This window comes from Daucus carota, chromosome 8, assembly GCF_001625215.2.
Source record: "Daucus carota subsp. sativus chromosome 8, DH1 v3.0, whole genome shotgun sequence".
Lineage (NCBI taxonomy): Eukaryota > Viridiplantae > Streptophyta > Magnoliopsida > Apiales > Apiaceae > Daucus > Daucus carota.
In genome coordinates this window covers 30126705-30141978 of record NC_030388.2, presented here as the reverse complement: position 1 = coordinate 30141978, position 15274 = coordinate 30126705, and the positions used below count along the sequence as shown (strand labels likewise).

The 15274-nt window shown below is 35.7% G+C and overlaps 3 protein-coding genes across 3 annotated transcripts; all 3 read left to right on the top strand.

Annotated features, from left to right (window-relative positions):
- Nucleotides 1-69: 69 nt before the first annotated feature.
- LOC108199797 (uncharacterized) lies at nucleotides 70-4534 on the top strand. The gene is made up of 10 exons (XM_017367775.2): nucleotides 70-697; nucleotides 790-927; nucleotides 1723-1911; nucleotides 2618-2755; nucleotides 2870-2991; nucleotides 3088-3220; nucleotides 3317-3446; nucleotides 3521-3600; nucleotides 3699-3833; nucleotides 3976-4534. Exons 1-10 carry the CDS (start codon nucleotides 251-253, stop codon nucleotides 4213-4215), a joined length of 1752 nt encoding a protein of 583 aa, XP_017223264.1. The 5' UTR covers nucleotides 70-250; the 3' UTR covers nucleotides 4216-4534.
- Nucleotides 4535-5159: 625 nt separating this feature from the next.
- LOC108199786 (uncharacterized) lies at nucleotides 5160-12547 on the top strand. Its single transcript, XM_017367759.2, has 9 exons — nucleotides 5160-5616; nucleotides 6785-7135; nucleotides 7221-7436; nucleotides 8312-8961; nucleotides 9662-9758; nucleotides 9848-9901; nucleotides 10003-10106; nucleotides 11172-11380; nucleotides 11764-12547. The coding sequence occupies exons 1-9, from the start codon at nucleotides 5380-5382 to the stop codon at nucleotides 12402-12404; spliced, it is 2559 nt and encodes an 852-aa protein (XP_017223248.1). The 5' UTR covers nucleotides 5160-5379; the 3' UTR covers nucleotides 12405-12547.
- Nucleotides 12548-12752: 205 nt separating this feature from the next.
- LOC108198736 (probable NAD(P)H dehydrogenase subunit CRR3, chloroplastic) lies at nucleotides 12753-14174 on the top strand. Its single transcript, XM_017366514.2, has 3 exons — nucleotides 12753-13187; nucleotides 13287-13426; nucleotides 13784-14174. Exons 1-3 carry the CDS (start codon nucleotides 12925-12927, stop codon nucleotides 13906-13908), a joined length of 528 nt encoding a protein of 175 aa, XP_017222003.1. The 5' UTR covers nucleotides 12753-12924; the 3' UTR covers nucleotides 13909-14174.
- The last annotated feature ends 1100 nt before the right edge of the window (nucleotides 14175-15274 follow it).

Genomic DNA, 15274 nt, shown 5'->3' with positions numbered 1-15274 from the left:
GGCACTTTGGTAATTAAACGGAAGACAAAGGCGAGTTTGAAACAAAGTAGTCGTAGCCAAGAAAAGTCCACCTTTTCTCCTACTAATCACTTTTTCAATCAATCGCCATCATCGATCGCTTCCGTCTCTCCTCTTCTCTCTCGCGCTTTAAATTCACTCTCTTTCTCTCCTCAGTTCTCTCTCTCGCAAAAATCACATCTTTTTCGCTCTCTTTCCAGAAAAATCACATCTTTTTGCACTCTCTAGAAACATGGAATTTAACTACACCGAGGAGTCCTCCGTAGCTGCCGCAGAGTCAAGCAACAGCAATCACGGATGGCAAAAGGTTACTTACGCGAAAAAACAGCGGAAAGCTCCGGCGAGAAAGTCGGAGTCCGGAGAGAACGGATCGGCAGTGCACTCGAACGACGGCGTCTTCAATTCGCTGGAGAAGAAGTCGGAGGAGCGGCGCCGGAGAATCGAGGCGGAGAGAGCGGCGGCGATGGAGGAGGATCGTCCGGTGAAGTCGGGGAGGGAGCGATCGGAGGGAGACGAGAGTGATGATGAAATTGGCGGTGGAGCGGTTGAGAACGGAGGCGTTGTGGAGGAGAAGAAAGAGAAGAAGAAAAAGAAGGAGAAGAAAGTTAAGGTTACGATTGCGGAGGCGGCGAGTCGGATTGATGCGGATGATCTGGCTGCATTTCTCGCTGATGTGTCGGTGAGATTGATTGCTTCATTTTTTTAATGTGAGTTTGATTTGTGAATTTTGATGTAATTGACTGAATTGTGTGTGTGTTTTGATCATGATAGGTCTCGTATGAGGCAAAAGAAGATATTCAGTTGATGAGATTTGCGGATTATTTCGGCAGAGCCTTCGCTGCTGTGAGTGCGAATCAGTTTCCATGGACTAAGATGTTCCGGGAATCTGCCATTGCCAAGATAGCAGATGTGAGCTGACTGATCATATGTAGAATTATCTTTATTGCGTTTTTATCTTGTACTCCCTCTGTTTTCAAATAATTGTTTAATTAAGGTCAAACAACAATTATTGAAATGAAAACAGAGGGAGTATATTTTTATGATCTGAAGTACTGACTGGTTGGTTTTTTTAATTTTAATTTGAATTTATGTTTAAAAATGGTATCTGATTATAATTGAGAATGTACATTGTGGATCTATTGATTTATATATAAAGAATTAATGATTGTTTAAAAAAAATTACTGGTTCCTGTTTCCTTCTGCTCGGGGTCCCATGTTCTATCTTGAAAATTCAAGATTACATGAAAAATTGCGTAATTATTGAATTTATTCAACTAGATAAAGGTTAGCAGATGTGAGATAATTGACCATTTCTGTCATGACTATGTATTAAGTCATTGATATTTTTAAAACATGTTCTGATCAATTTTAATGTTTTGTTTCCCTTAATAAAATAAAGATAGACACCAAATCTTCTATTAAAATGATAATTTTGTATTTGTTTTGGTTTGTTATTCGATGTTGGTTAATAATGTTAACCAGCGAAGATAAAATGTTGATATTCGATATGTGTGATGACTTGTCGGAAAGCATGTACATCGTTAATTTAGTGCTTAGTAGAAAAGATTGGCAATTGTAAAATATCACCTGAACCATTTTATGTCTGTACTGATGTATCCATGCTTGTACTTGGATTTCCATGCATTCTTATAGAATTGGTTATATTACATCTATATTGTGTAATGATTTGGATTTGGTGAACAGATTCCGGTCTCTCATATACCAAAAGCTGTTTACAAGACATCGGTTGAGTGGATAAACCAACGATCCATTGAGGCTCTTAGTTCATTTGTATTATGGTCTCTTGACAGTGTTCTTAGTGAATTTGCTAGTCAGCAAACTGGTGGTAAAGGGTCCAAGAAAGCCACACAGCAGATGTCTTCAAAATCTCAGGTAATTTTTTGAATCTTCTTTTACAACGAAGAACAAGAAGGATTGGAAGGCTCTTGTAATGCTTTGTAAATGTAGTTCATTTAATAAGGGCTGTTCCATTTCTTTTTTTAAAATTCTGCTAGCATGTGCAAATGTGTTCGTAATGGATATAGGTACTACTGTAACCAATGTGACCATTTCTGTTGCAAAGTTTTATCATAAAGTAATTTATTCCATCAATTGCAATACTAGCTTTTGGTCCAGCAATTCGTTAGTGGAATAGATGGTCCCTAGCTAAAAGCCAAAAGGCCCAAACTTACTCCTTTTATCTTTCTGTGCAAAGACTAGATTGTTGAAGTCTTGGTTCCCTTTTAATTTTTCTCGGGGTGGAAAGTGCATCTTTAGAGAAGTCTAAATTATTTTCAGTATACAATTGGAATGCTAGGATAGTTAACTTTTTGTTTTAAAATCCTCTTTTTTTTGTTACAAGTGAAAAGACATACGTAGTTGGTTAGTTTGTAAAAAATCTTATACTGGACATTTTTCTGCTTTTGATCCTTTCTTTATTATTTCTCATGACATGAGATGCCCAAATTTCATGCTACAAAATAGTACCTGTACTTGCTTTTATGAAATTTTATCAAGTTGCATTTGGGAAAGAAATATTGAAGGCTATACTTTTTGAGTTGTAAACTGATGTATGTTTCCTGTAATTGTAAATGGCCAGGTTGCCATATTTTCGGTACTTTCAATGGTACTGCGAAGGAAGCCTGATGTTATGATCAATCTCTTACCAAATTTGGAAGAAAATTCAAAATTTAAAGGACAAGATAAGCTTCCACTCCTGGCATGGATAGTAGCTCAGGTCAGCCAATAACGCCATGAGCTTTACACTATCAAGGATTAATTATTGGGAAGTGATCACCACACACTATGCTGCCTAATTGTCTGTGTTTGATTGGAGTTCTTTTATTTGTAGGCCTGTCAAGGAGATCTTGCTGTAGCTTTGTACGCTTGGGCACATCTCATCTTGCCCACAATTGGGGGGAAATCAGGTTCTAACCCACAGAATAGGGACTTAGTTTTGCAGTTAGTAGAAAGGTAGGCACAATCTTTAATATCTTATACTTCTGTTATTGGATATAATGTATTTCTCTGCATTATGTGAAATGCTTAAGAATCCTTGAATTGTTTCAGAATTCTTTCTGCCCCCAAAGCTCGTACTATTTTAGTAAATGGTGCAGTGAGGAAAGGGGAGCGCTTGATGCCTCCTTCAGCACTTGATTTACTGTTGCGAGCAACCTTCCCTCCGTCATCAGCTCGAGTGAAGGTAGGAGTTGTGTGGGCGATCTATTCACAACGGTTATAACCTGTTCTACAACAGTGTTTTCTTTCACAATGATTATAACTGTTTTATGTTGTGCAGGCTACTGAAAGGTTTGAATCCGTCTATCCCGTCCTCAAGGAGGTGGCCCTTGCTGGAGTTCCTGGAAGCAAGGCAATGAAACAAGTTACACAGCAGACACTGACATTTGCTGTGAAAGCGGCAGGGGAAGGTAAGCTATTATCTAACAGTTTAATATCTTTAAGTCTCTTGGGAAGAGTTTAACTAATTAGATCTTTTAAACAGGCATCCCTGAGCTGTCTAGAGAAGCAACAGACATCTTTATCTGGTGCCTAACTCGACACCCTGATTCTTATAAGCAGTGGGTAAGCTGCAACACTAGCACACTTTTTTGTATAGGGGATTGTTACATATAACATGAGCTAATTCTGTTTTTCCTGTTAAATTTTTTTAATTTCTCCAGGACAATATCTATTTGGATAATCTAGAAGCAAGTCTTTTGATATTGAAAAAGCTTACGGAGGAGTGGAGGCAGCTTTCAGAAAATCAATCATCTCTGGAAGGTCTGGGGGAAACTCTCAAGAGTTTGAGGCACAAGGTAACATTTTCTATATTTTAATTTTACAGCGCATGCTTCAGTTGGTTACGTTTAATACTAGGATAACATGTAACAAACTGAATCATTATAGAACAAAATTGGTTAAGCTAAGTGTTTATTATTTGTTATGCTTTGTCAAAAGAATGAGAAAGCATTAGCAGATGGAGCTCAAGGTGCTCATCATTCCCTCTTGAAGGATGCTGACAAATATTGTAAGTGGCTGATCGGAAAGATATCCCGAGGAAATGGTTGCATGAAAAGTTTGGCCATTGTCATCATCGCCCTTGGAGTGGGTACTGTTGTTATGTCCCCCACCATCGAGTCTTTGGATTGGAAGCAACTTTCCGTCTTCTTCAACCAGCAATCCTTCTTAACCTGGTAAAGAAGCAAATTTGCAGCCCGGAGATATCCAGGACCTGCAACATTGATCCATAATGATATTGGCAGCAAACAGAACAAGTTCCCCTTCAATAAAAAGTATGAGATGCTCTTGGGTAAATTATGAACCCTTCGAATATAGAAATAGTTGAGAGAATGAGTTGAGAGAAGATAGACTTGGGTTTTAATATATGATGAAAATATTGTAATGGTGGTTTATGGCATGTACTTTAGTACTTTTCGGATACATAGATATATAAAAATTCTGGAATATTTTGTTTTTTATGCCTATATATAAAAATTCTGGAATATTTTGTTTTTTATGCCTATATATATAGATACTTGCTGGTTTTAGTTATAGGAAAAGTTAGAGAATTGTATAAACAGTTTACTCAAGGTGAGAATATGAGATGATAGACATGTTGAAGGTGGCCTGTTGACTTGGACTGAGGAAGCAATTTTCCACTTTATGGACTGAAACTTTATATATCGTAATTAAAATGGCTTCAAGTAAATCTAAATCTAAACTGCTATAAGATATAATCAAAACAATATCTTGTTTAACAAAAAGTATTTATCATAGTAAACGATTTATTTTCTCCCCACATTAATCAACATAAGATATAATCAAAACAATATCTTGTTTAACAAAAGATATTTATCATATTAAACGACTTTTTTTTCAAGGAAATAGGTATTCCCGTTCTTTTAATAAATAATAAAAATATTTTATATTTTTATAAACCTTTTATCGCAAAAATTGAGATCAGAATTGATTAGTTAATCTATCGATTCAGGATTTATCAAAAAAATTATCGAAGATTTTTCGAATATATCAAAAGTTTTTAGTCAAAAATATAATCATTAAATTAATAAATTAATAATATATTTTCAATAAATCAAAATTATTAGAATAGTCAATTAGCTTATTTTTTCCTGAAAAAACAGGTTTACAAAAACAAATGAAACTACAATGTAAACAGTGAACACCCGATAAACTACTCCGGTCACTGGTCAGTCCACTTCTCAAGCCATCTGAAACCAAGAAATTTTAACACAACTATGTTCCTTCCCTTGAACACCAAAGAAGAGTAGTGATTGTGCTGTATCTATTTCTATATTTCTATTTGTTTTTCTTCTCTGCCCAAAAGATTCTGCAATTGATGTGATGGCCTTATCACTTGCAGCCCGTTTTACCTTCAACCTTCCCAATCAAAGTTTGCAGACCCATGCTCAAGTTTTCACCTTTAGAACACCCTCAAGAATCTTGACAACAAGAAGCTCTTCATTTTTCTTGGCAACCCATTTGAAGCCTTTGGTAAAAATCAATTCTACTGGTTTTAAAGTACTGACCAGGGCTTGTAGTGATGGTGGTGGGGATAAAATTGATGCTTCTACTTCTTCTGTAAGCTCTCTCTCTCTCTCTCTCTCTCTCTCTCTCTCTCCCTCCCCCCCCCCCTCCCTCCCCCTCTCTCCCTCTCCCTCCCGCTCTCTCTCCCCCTCCCTCCCTCTCCCATCTCTCTCTATACCTCTGTGTGTGTGTGTTGTGCTTACTGCTTGTTGATTTTATGTTATAATTGCATTATATTAGAATTATAATACCGTGATTTTACATACTGATGAGAAATGGGGAAGTTAAGTTATAAGTTCTTGACATTTGGTACATGGAGGCTGATGTGTTTGTGGTATTTAAATTTCTTAAATTACGATTGATAGGAAATAAAAATAAAAATAATCAATATTGCTGAGAAATGTTGAATGGTCAGGTTAAGTTATAATTTCTTGACAGTTGGTGTAGTGGAGATAGATGTGTGCGCGAGTATTTATGTTTTCTGAGTTTCTTATAATTGACGTTACCCAAAAATAAAAAATAAGTATAATATACAACATTAGTGTAGATGTTCTTTGATGCATAACATTCTTTTTTTGTTTCTTTCTGCTTTTATGTAGTGGATGATGGAGATACTGTAATATGCACGTGATATGTTTATGGGGGTGGGGGGATTGTACATGAAATTCTTCAAGTATTTTGTTGATGTCTATATTGCATTACTCTTACATTACATTCTGTGTTGGTGAAAGACGGTGCTAGTGAATTTATCTTTCGATGCTAGGGAGATTGTCAAGTATAGCCAAAGCTGACATATCATATTCACAAGCTCTGATCATTCATAGATAATTTTTGTCAAGATGACATATGTTTTTATCTAATTTTGCTTGGTTCTGCCTCTTCTCACTTGCATATTTGTTTTCCAGTGTTGAGGAAAGTAAGTATTTAGAATATCTGGCACTTGGAGTTAGTTGTATTGGAGAAAGTTTAGTAAATGCAAGTGTATGTTAGTGTTTTCTCTAATCAAGTCAGCTGGTGGTACATGCATAATAAAGATGGATTCGTTTTCTCTTGCATAAATATGATTGAAGAAATTTGGACTGTAGCTCTTAGCAGCTGTCTTGATCTCTCTTTTTTTCCTCTAAACTATACCTATGTAAAACATTCGTTCTTCAAGGTTGACTGTTGATTCTTTTTGCTACAAACTAGTCCCTGATTGAGCATCATATCTTTTCTATTTCAGGATATAAAGGCATCAACAATCAGCCCATCTACTTCTGGTGATGAATATGTTGCTTTGTTTGTTCGGATGCTTGGGTTGGACAATGATCCATTAGACAGAGACCAAGCCGTTGTTGCCCTTTGGAAGTATTCACTCGGAGGGAAACAATTCATTGATGCTATCATGCGTTTCCGTGGTTCCATTAATCTTGTTGTAAATCTCTTGAAATCAGAGTCCACTAGTACATGCGAGGCAGCTGCAGGTCTTTTGAGAACGATATCTGCAGTTAATGCTTATAGAGACCTCGTAGGTGAAAGTGGAGCGATAGAGGAGATATTTGGCTTGCTTAGGCGGTCTTCCTTGGTTTCTGATGTAGGGGAGAGCTGTATTACTTGATTTTATCTTTAGGTTATATTTGGAGGAAAAACTATAGATGACCTTGTCATTGCCTATGCAGGTGAAGGAGCAGAGTTTGTTTACATTGTGCAACTTGTCTGTTGATGAGAAGTTTCGGTCAAAAATTGTGCACTCTGATCTCCTTCCTATACTTATTAAGTTATTAGAGGATGAAGACATTAAAGTGGTGGAAGCAGCTGGAGGAGTTCTGGCTAACTTAGCGTTAAGTCAATCCAGTCACAAGATTATGGTTGAAGCAGGTGTAATCCCAAAATTGGTGAGCTTTCGCTTCTGACAACAGGAACTTAGCAAGCACATGTTCTTTCTTCTCTAACTTTTTCCATCTTGTTTAAGTTATGAAGAATTATAATAAATTTGGAACTATAAATGAATGAAAGCTATTTTATTGGTAAACTGTGTCATAGTTATTAGATCATCTTTCCTTTTAGCTTTAGGGCACTTAAAAACTTTTTATGATCTCCTTAGCTTATTCATATTATTTTTGTCATTGATAAAAACTAGAGCTATATGCGAGCTTCAAATAGGATTGAGGTAGTTGGATTTGTTTCAGCCTTGTAATGGTAGCCTAGTATTTATCAAATTGTAGCAAGTTATGTTGTCTGTATTATGTTTGATCTTGGATAAATGGTATGTGGTTCTTTCGGCAGTATATCGGTGTGGAATATTTCGAAGTTTTTTAATATTTCTTTTTACAATATGAATAATGCTCGCCTTGTTTCCCTCAATTTAACTTGCTAGGATTAACTTAGTTTGGCTTAATATGGTTTGTAGGATGTCTGTCCCTGTATTAGCCAACATCATTAAGTCACTAAGTCTTGTCTGTATTTTATACTAATAAGTCGGGTTTAGTTTGGTCAATTCCTGGTAAAAAATTTGCCTTGACAGCAGGGTTTTAGATAGGCCTTTCGACCCCTCAATTTTTGTATCCTGCATTGTAAATTATACACTTTTCTCATTGTAGTATATCAGGGTTTGGTCATTGCATATATGTATATTTACAGAGTTTGAAATCTTTTGGTGCTTTATTTAATTTTAATAATAATAACCTTATAGTGAGTGTGAAGTTCTTGCAACTTTTGGTGTCTGAACATCAAACTGTTTTGGATTGACTGTCGTAGTTAATGGGTGCAGGCGAAACTCTTAACGACTGATGCTGAAGGCTCTAAGGTCATTAGAAAAGAAGCCAAAAATGTTTTGCTTGAACTTGCAAAAGATGACTTTTACAAAATACTAGTTGTGGAGGAGGGTTTAGTTATAGTTCCTCTGATTGGCACAGCTGCCTACAAGTCCTTTAGACCAGCTTTGCATTCTTGGCCTTCTTTGCCTGATGGTACAGAGATAAAACAGAGTTCAAAGGGTCCTTCAAGATTTGGTGCATCTGAATTACTTCTTGGATTAAATGTCCAGGACAAGAATTCTGACTTGGAAGAAGCAAAAATGAATGCTATAGTTGGAAGAACACAGCAACACTTTCTTGCCCGTATTGGGGCTATTGAATTAGAAGATCAGCAGATATTTAATGGTGAATCCTCTTCTGATAGGCGGATCACTATTTTGCCATGGATGGATGGTGTTGCTCGGTTGACTTTGATACTTACATTAGAAGATGAGTCTGCTGTTGCTAGAGCTGCCGAGGCTATTGCTGATGCATCTATCAGTGAGCATATGAGGGTCTCGTTCAAAGAAGCTGGAGCTGTTAAACATCTGATTCAGTTGGTGGGTCATCATAATGTCATTGTTCGGTTGGCTGCTATTAGTGCTTTGGATAGGCTGTCTTTGAGGTTAGTTATGCACTTTCAAGATTCCCTAATTTATTGAATATTCGTAGGTGGGTGTTAATTTTGTCCTACAGAGTGACGTGTTCTGGAATCCAAACTTTTGTTTTTTAACCGACTGTAATGAGAAAATTGAAACTGAAGTTTCTTACCCAAGTCCAAATTATTAACTCTGCAATATAAATAACTATTCACTTGACCTGAACAAAAGCAGTTACTAGTTTTCCTCTCAAGATCTACTGCTAAACATTTTTTCCTACACAAGACTTTAAGTTGATGCTTCTACAAGGTGTATTAATCTAAATACCTTTTAATATGAAAATGTGGAGGAAGAGAGAGTATATTCGCTTGCCAATGCAGCAATCTGATATGTTTCCAAGCTGTCTGTAGAGGAAGGTTTCTGCTTGTGTGTTTTGTACATAATTGTGCAAAAAGCTTTCATAATTTAGTGAAACACGTGAACGGAATGCTCTCAGTCCCGCTTAACAGTGGTTTAGGTAGTAAGACAGCAAGATTTGTCATATTGTACAGAGCAAAACCGTTCAAAATTAACTCAAATATGTGGCATTCTCTGCAGTCTTAAAGTGTCAAAAATATATTCTAGGATTTAATGGCAGATATGAGCATTTGGAAGTACATCAAGTCAACTAGTATGCGAGATGCTTCAGCTTCTACTTATTATACATCATCTCTCTCTTTTATGCAGCAATAATGTTTGCCAGAGAATAGAAGCAGAAGGTGTTTTGTATCCATTGATTAATTCTTTGAAGAACTCTGAGATCCCTGGGAAAGGGGCAGATATGGTATTACAACTTTCATTTTCCCTTCTTCCTTGCAGATCCAGGTTTTACAGTTTTGAGGACTATTGAACCTAAATGATATAACAATGCAGATACTGAATATTCTTAATCGGATATTGGATCCAAGCAGAGAAATGAAATTTAAGGTGAGGAGCTGTGATATTTTACAGTTAATATCCTCATTTCTCTTTTACCATTTCCATGCTCTAATCTTTCCATTTTGCCTACTTTTTCTCCCGTCTTTCAGTTTTATGATGGACCTGTTAATGGATCAAAGAGGGTAGATGCAAAAGAAAATATTGAATCAGCTCAAAATGTAGATGAGATTGGAGTTTCGAGATCAACTAAAAGGTTTACATTGAAACTTTTTCTTATCTCAGTACACTTTACCCATCAATGGAGTTCTGCATCTGTATGTACGATTAGCTAATTTACTATTCTTATCATGTTGTGGTATCTGAAATGCAATGTTATTTTAGTTAAGGGGCCTTGTTTTTTATTTTAATCAATACTTGTGGTGCGTACATCACAATGTATGACATTTAACAATCCAAAACAAAATGTTGTAATCCATTTGATGGACCCCCTAATGTCATATATGGGTTGCTTGAACGGAAGAGAAGACGTTATTAACTTGATGATTGAAGAAAATATGAAGAGAATAGTAAATAGTTGTGGATAACAAGTATTGACTGTTCATTGATTTTGCCAATTTCTGATGTTCTTCATTCATGGAAGAATGAAAATCATTATTTGCCTGCAAAAAGACAAATAAATTATCTCCTCCCATTTATTCTTTTCTCTAGTTTCTCCACAGTATTCTATAACTGAATTCATCGTCTCTCCTAGTCTCTCCGGGCCTTCTTAATGTGGCATCACTTGTATAAAGTATCTGCTGTGAAGTAATATACCTGCTGGCAATATTATGGCTTCAATGAGATGGTTCGGGACCAGGCTAATGGAGAAAAATCTGTAAGCAGAAAATATGGGATGAAAGACATGGAAGAAACAAAAAAAACCACGTTGGTAAAGCGGAGATGCTAGTGTCAGTTGTTCTCTTATATAATCTTAATATGCTTATTAAGGACATTTTAGATGGTAATCTTTGTAGTTCAATAGGCTAAATTGTGACATTCACTAGTCATGTAATTACATAATCTTACAGTAAACAATATGTTAGCTCTGGTGATGCATTGCATTTTGTAGCATCTCTTTGTTGCTGTGAATTTGATTAGGTTTGTGGAATATTCTACGTCAGGTATAAAGGTCCAGTCACTATGTTGATTTTTTGTGTTGCTATATTTTGACACGAAAATCATTGTCCTCGTGGATGTGACTTAAAGATGAATGTTCATAACATTGATAACTCTTTTCTGTTGAATGAGACTTGTAATGAACGACAAAATTTGTTCACAGCTCGCAAAACATCCATGTGGAGTATACATCAGATTCTGCTTTTCTTGTTTGCCTTGTTGAGATCCTGAAGACGTCAGCCCCGGTTTCGCAACGAAAAGCAGCCTCTATTTTTGAGTTTATGGCAGTTGATCAGTCATGCATGGAGAAAATCACCTCGGTGGATATTGCATCTGGTCTGGATGCGGTTTTTAAACAAAGCATATTGAAAGGTAAGGTGTCTAGATTACATTTTGCTTCTCTTATCCTTTTTTTTTTATTTATATAAATTCAAGTATGAAGCCAACGAAACAATTCAAATATAACAAATGATTTAATTGTGTACTAAAAGCTACATTTGAAGTTTTAAACTGACACCAAAGATGGAAGGTGACAAAGGAAAAACTTTTGATCCATTTGAGTTGTTCAGTTTTAGGTGTAGTATAAATTTCTGCGAAAACTCGAGATACTTGACATTTAAGCTTAAAAAAAGCTATAAAAAGTTTAATCATGTTTGTTTGTCGTCCCTGGATGTTGTATGAATGCTGAATGTTTTTTCTTACCTGCTTTATTCTATTATAAATTTACCGATACTTTTGGATTTATGATATGGCAGGAATTGAATCTAACTTTGACCATCAGCAGCCGGAACTACATGCGTTGGAAGTCGAAGAAGCTGGTCATGCAATTTCAGCCGCCTCTCGATTGTTAACAAGACTGCTCGACAGTGATAGATTCTGCCAATCCATAAATTCCCTTCATTTCACGAAACAGCTCCGCGAAATCCTCCGCTCTTCTATTCCCCTGCACAACAAAGATTGGGTTGCTGCTTGCCTGGTTAAACTCAGTTCCCTCTCAGGTCCCTTCCCAGGCTTTGAAGATCCTATAAACAGGGAAGTAACACTGTATGAAACAGTGCCAAGATTAATACAACAAATTAAAAACTCATTTTCTCCAGAAATCCAAGAAGCTTCTGTTATAGAACTTAACAGAATAATTTCCGAAGGGGTGGTTAATTCCTCAAGAGCAGTCGCTATAGAAGGAGGAATCTTTCCACTGGTAAAGCTAATCGAAGAAGGCACGGACAGGGCTGCGGAAGCTGGTCTCGCGATTTTATACAATCTGAGTATGGACAGTGAGAATCACTCAGCTATTCTTGCTGCCGGAGCAGTGCCTGTATTGAGGAGAATTGTACTCTCACAGAGACCACAATGGACACGAGCTCTTCATTTACTCAGAACCTTACCTTCATCATAAGTTCATATCATTGTAGAACCTGTTATCTGTGCTACTATTAATTTTGTAGGGAAGTATTATTAATCAGAATGAGTTAAAAAGTTCTGTTTTACAAGCCTTCTGTAATTCTAATGGTACATGCATGTGTGTGTGTTTATTTTTTACTCTTTCCTTTTTATTTAAAACTTAATTAAAACTCTACGGTCAGAATTTATAAAAGGGCTGTGAAGCTTTCTCGGGATTAAAAATTATTAATGAGATTGGAGTTAATATAAAATCTATGACGTAACTAAAAAATGGTCGTTAGCATGTTCATGATGCACACTAGAAAATCTAGAAAATCTGTAAGAAAAAACATTATAAAGCTAAATACAGTTGGTACGAAATGTGTAAGCTTATCTTATCCCAGAGAGCAAAATAAGGTCTCTTTGTGATTCAGATATTTTCTTGGCGCAAAAATACAGTTGAAAAACAGTTACAGGTACTTAACAGAAACTAATGAAGCAGCATTAGCTGCTTATCTTTCTGTTGTAGGAAGAAGATGAAGATGTTCAGCAGCATTAGCTGTATCAGTGTCCCCATAACCTTCCCTGTCGCGAAATCTCCAGTTCTCTGCTCCCTCCCTGACAACAATAGTAGCAACAGCAGCAGTGAGGACTCTTCTTCTCCTGCTGGTTCGATACGTAGAACACGAAAGGCTAGGATACCAACCTCATCCTCACAACCACTGCAGAAAAAGCCTTCTGTGGCTGAAATCGAACGAGCCATTGGTGCAGGTGTTTTCAGAGACAGAGACACTGATGGGTAAACAAAAAGTTATCTCTGCAAACTATACTTCCTGTTAATGTTATGGTTTTGTTTGTGAATTCTAATTGTTGCTGAATTAAAAAAAAATAAAATCAGTGATATGGAACAGAAAACACTGTTTGATACAATTTTGTCGAATTCAATTGGTGAGAGTGAAAGTTCCGTGGAGAAGAAGCTCCGCGAGACTGGAGAGTGGATTCTTGAGAAAACTGAAGGCCCATCCTCTCGCTCTGCTGGTACTCTTCTTTTACTTTATTTTGTTCATTTGAATCTTACTGTCTATGCATTTATGAATCGTTTTTTATTTTTTCGAAATCTCTTTGCTTGATTGATCATTCGATTATTAGCCTTAGGATAACACAAATTGTTAGATTTGTAGTTTTGCGTAGTTTAGCTGTGACCATTTTGTGTTTAGAAGACTTGTTCAAGCTGATGATATGTTTCGTCATCTTTCTCATCAAAAACTATCAACAGACTACTCAATGTCCACGGAAACTCATTTAAGCCACTATATTCACTTATATATATCACTCCATTAAATCTGGAAAAAATATTAATGAAAAAGTTAACAAACAGATGAGTCTTTTTTACAGGGAAAAACATTCTGAAGACCGTATTCCTATTGATTCTACCAGTGTGGATCATCTCCTTCCTAGTAGCTGCAGGTTTCGTAAAACTCCCCTTCGCCACTCCAATTCTTGATGACTGGATTCTGTAGTACAAGAAATGCATCAGAATTCATGCAACTACTCTGAAATAATCAACATTCCCCTCCAAGTCCATCAAATCACAGGAATGATGAAATGCTTAGCTGCAGCACCTCTAAGGCGCTATCTCGGTCCAATTTGTATCATTATTTGCAATACCAGAAGATTATTTCTCGAAATTCTGGTTTGTTCTTCAGTATCTTAGTTTCGAAGATCATATATACATGAACCGGTCAATAAAAATTCTGCGTCCGCCACTGAGTAACAGGATCGTGTTGAAATTAGGATGAAATTATTTTTGGGAGTATATAAATTCGGCATTGGTTGGGTAAACGGCTTTGATTCTACTGCTAATCTGTAGCCAACCATCCCATTTGACTATCTCCAACTAAATTTAACCTAATGCTTTTGTTTAAACCACAAGTTGACAGCTAATAAGAAGGAAGCAATTTGTGCTTCTTGGTGAGCTAATAAGTTATCATAATTGCATGGCCATGTCTAAACCAACTATCACATCTCCACATGTATGTTATTAGTATTTTACTCAATAAAGATCAAATTGTTTGGTTAATATATATTTTGTAATAAATATTAACTCATCATTTATTTTTTAAAAAAATATAATTTAATTTTGAATTGTCTAAATTTAGTATAAATTTAGAATTTTGTATCAAGTAAATCATCTGTCACCGACTAGACTTGATATAAAAATTTTAATTTTTTGATGATTAAATTGATATTATTTTTAAATCGTTAATCAAACCAAGTCAATTTTGAAATCGATAATTAATTAATATATTTGAACGAAATCGGGGAAAATTTTGATATTAATCATGATAATTTAGTTTATCGAAACTTGTCGGGTTTTTTCAGAGTTGTGTCACTGCTCACGTATCCATTAAACTATGTGATCTACATAGCTTCTCAATACTCAAAAGCTGGAGAACTTTTTTAGTAAACCTAGATACAGTTGTTATAACCAACAAAAGTCCTGTTTCTAGTGATGTTTTAAAGAATTTGTTTGGTTTAGTTGTGTATAAACTTAGATGATACTACTTCATAGTTCATACTCTTCTTTAAAGAAAAGCAGTCTTCTTATTTTCTCCAAAATTTCTACAAGTCAGATTTTCGTCCGCTCCAAAATTTATTAACAATCGCAAATTTGATAAATTATGATCAAAAAATTATATATCTAAACATTATTCTAAAAGTCGATGATTCTATTTCATAATTCGCTGAATAAATTAGATTTTCAATTATTTTATTTAAATTTTATTGAGTGTCTCTCCCAGTTAAGTCTGATTTTCATTTTTTACAGAATCGAAAATATATAATAATTCTTATAATTTATAATAATGAAATATATACCTACTATAA

What these genes read in the sequence shown, in the direction of transcription:
- LOC108199797 (XM_017367775.2), top strand. Translation starts at nt 251, where the DNA reads ATGGAATTTAACTACACCGAGGAGTCCTCCGTAGCTGCCGCAGAGTCA. An exon ending in AGATGTCTTCAAAATCTCAG is followed by an intron (nt 1,912 to 2,617) that starts GTAATTTTTTGA and finishes GTAAATGGCCAG; the next exon opens with GTTGCCATATTTTCGGTACT. An exon ending in GTTTTGCAGTTAGTAGAAAG is followed by an intron (nt 2,992 to 3,087) that starts GTAGGCACAATC and finishes GAATTGTTTCAG; the next exon opens with AATTCTTTCTGCCCCCAAAG.
- LOC108199786 (XM_017367759.2), top strand. Translation starts at nt 5,380, where the DNA reads ATGGCCTTATCACTTGCAGCCCGTTTTACCTTCAACCTTCCCAATCAA. An exon ending in TTGGATAGGCTGTCTTTGAG is followed by an intron (nt 8,962 to 9,661) that starts GTTAGTTATGCA and finishes TCTTTTATGCAG; the next exon opens with CAATAATGTTTGCCAGAGAA. An exon ending in GTTTCGAGATCAACTAAAAG is followed by an intron (nt 10,107 to 11,171) that starts GTTTACATTGAA and finishes ATTTGTTCACAG; the next exon opens with CTCGCAAAACATCCATGTGG.
- LOC108198736 (XM_017366514.2), top strand. Translation starts at nt 12,925, where the DNA reads ATGAAGATGTTCAGCAGCATTAGCTGTATCAGTGTCCCCATAACCTTC. An exon ending in AGAGACAGAGACACTGATGG is followed by an intron (nt 13,188 to 13,286) that starts GTAAACAAAAAG and finishes AAATAAAATCAG; the next exon opens with TGATATGGAACAGAAAACAC. An exon ending in CCCATCCTCTCGCTCTGCTG is followed by an intron (nt 13,427 to 13,783) that starts GTACTCTTCTTT and finishes TCTTTTTTACAG; the next exon opens with GGAAAAACATTCTGAAGACC.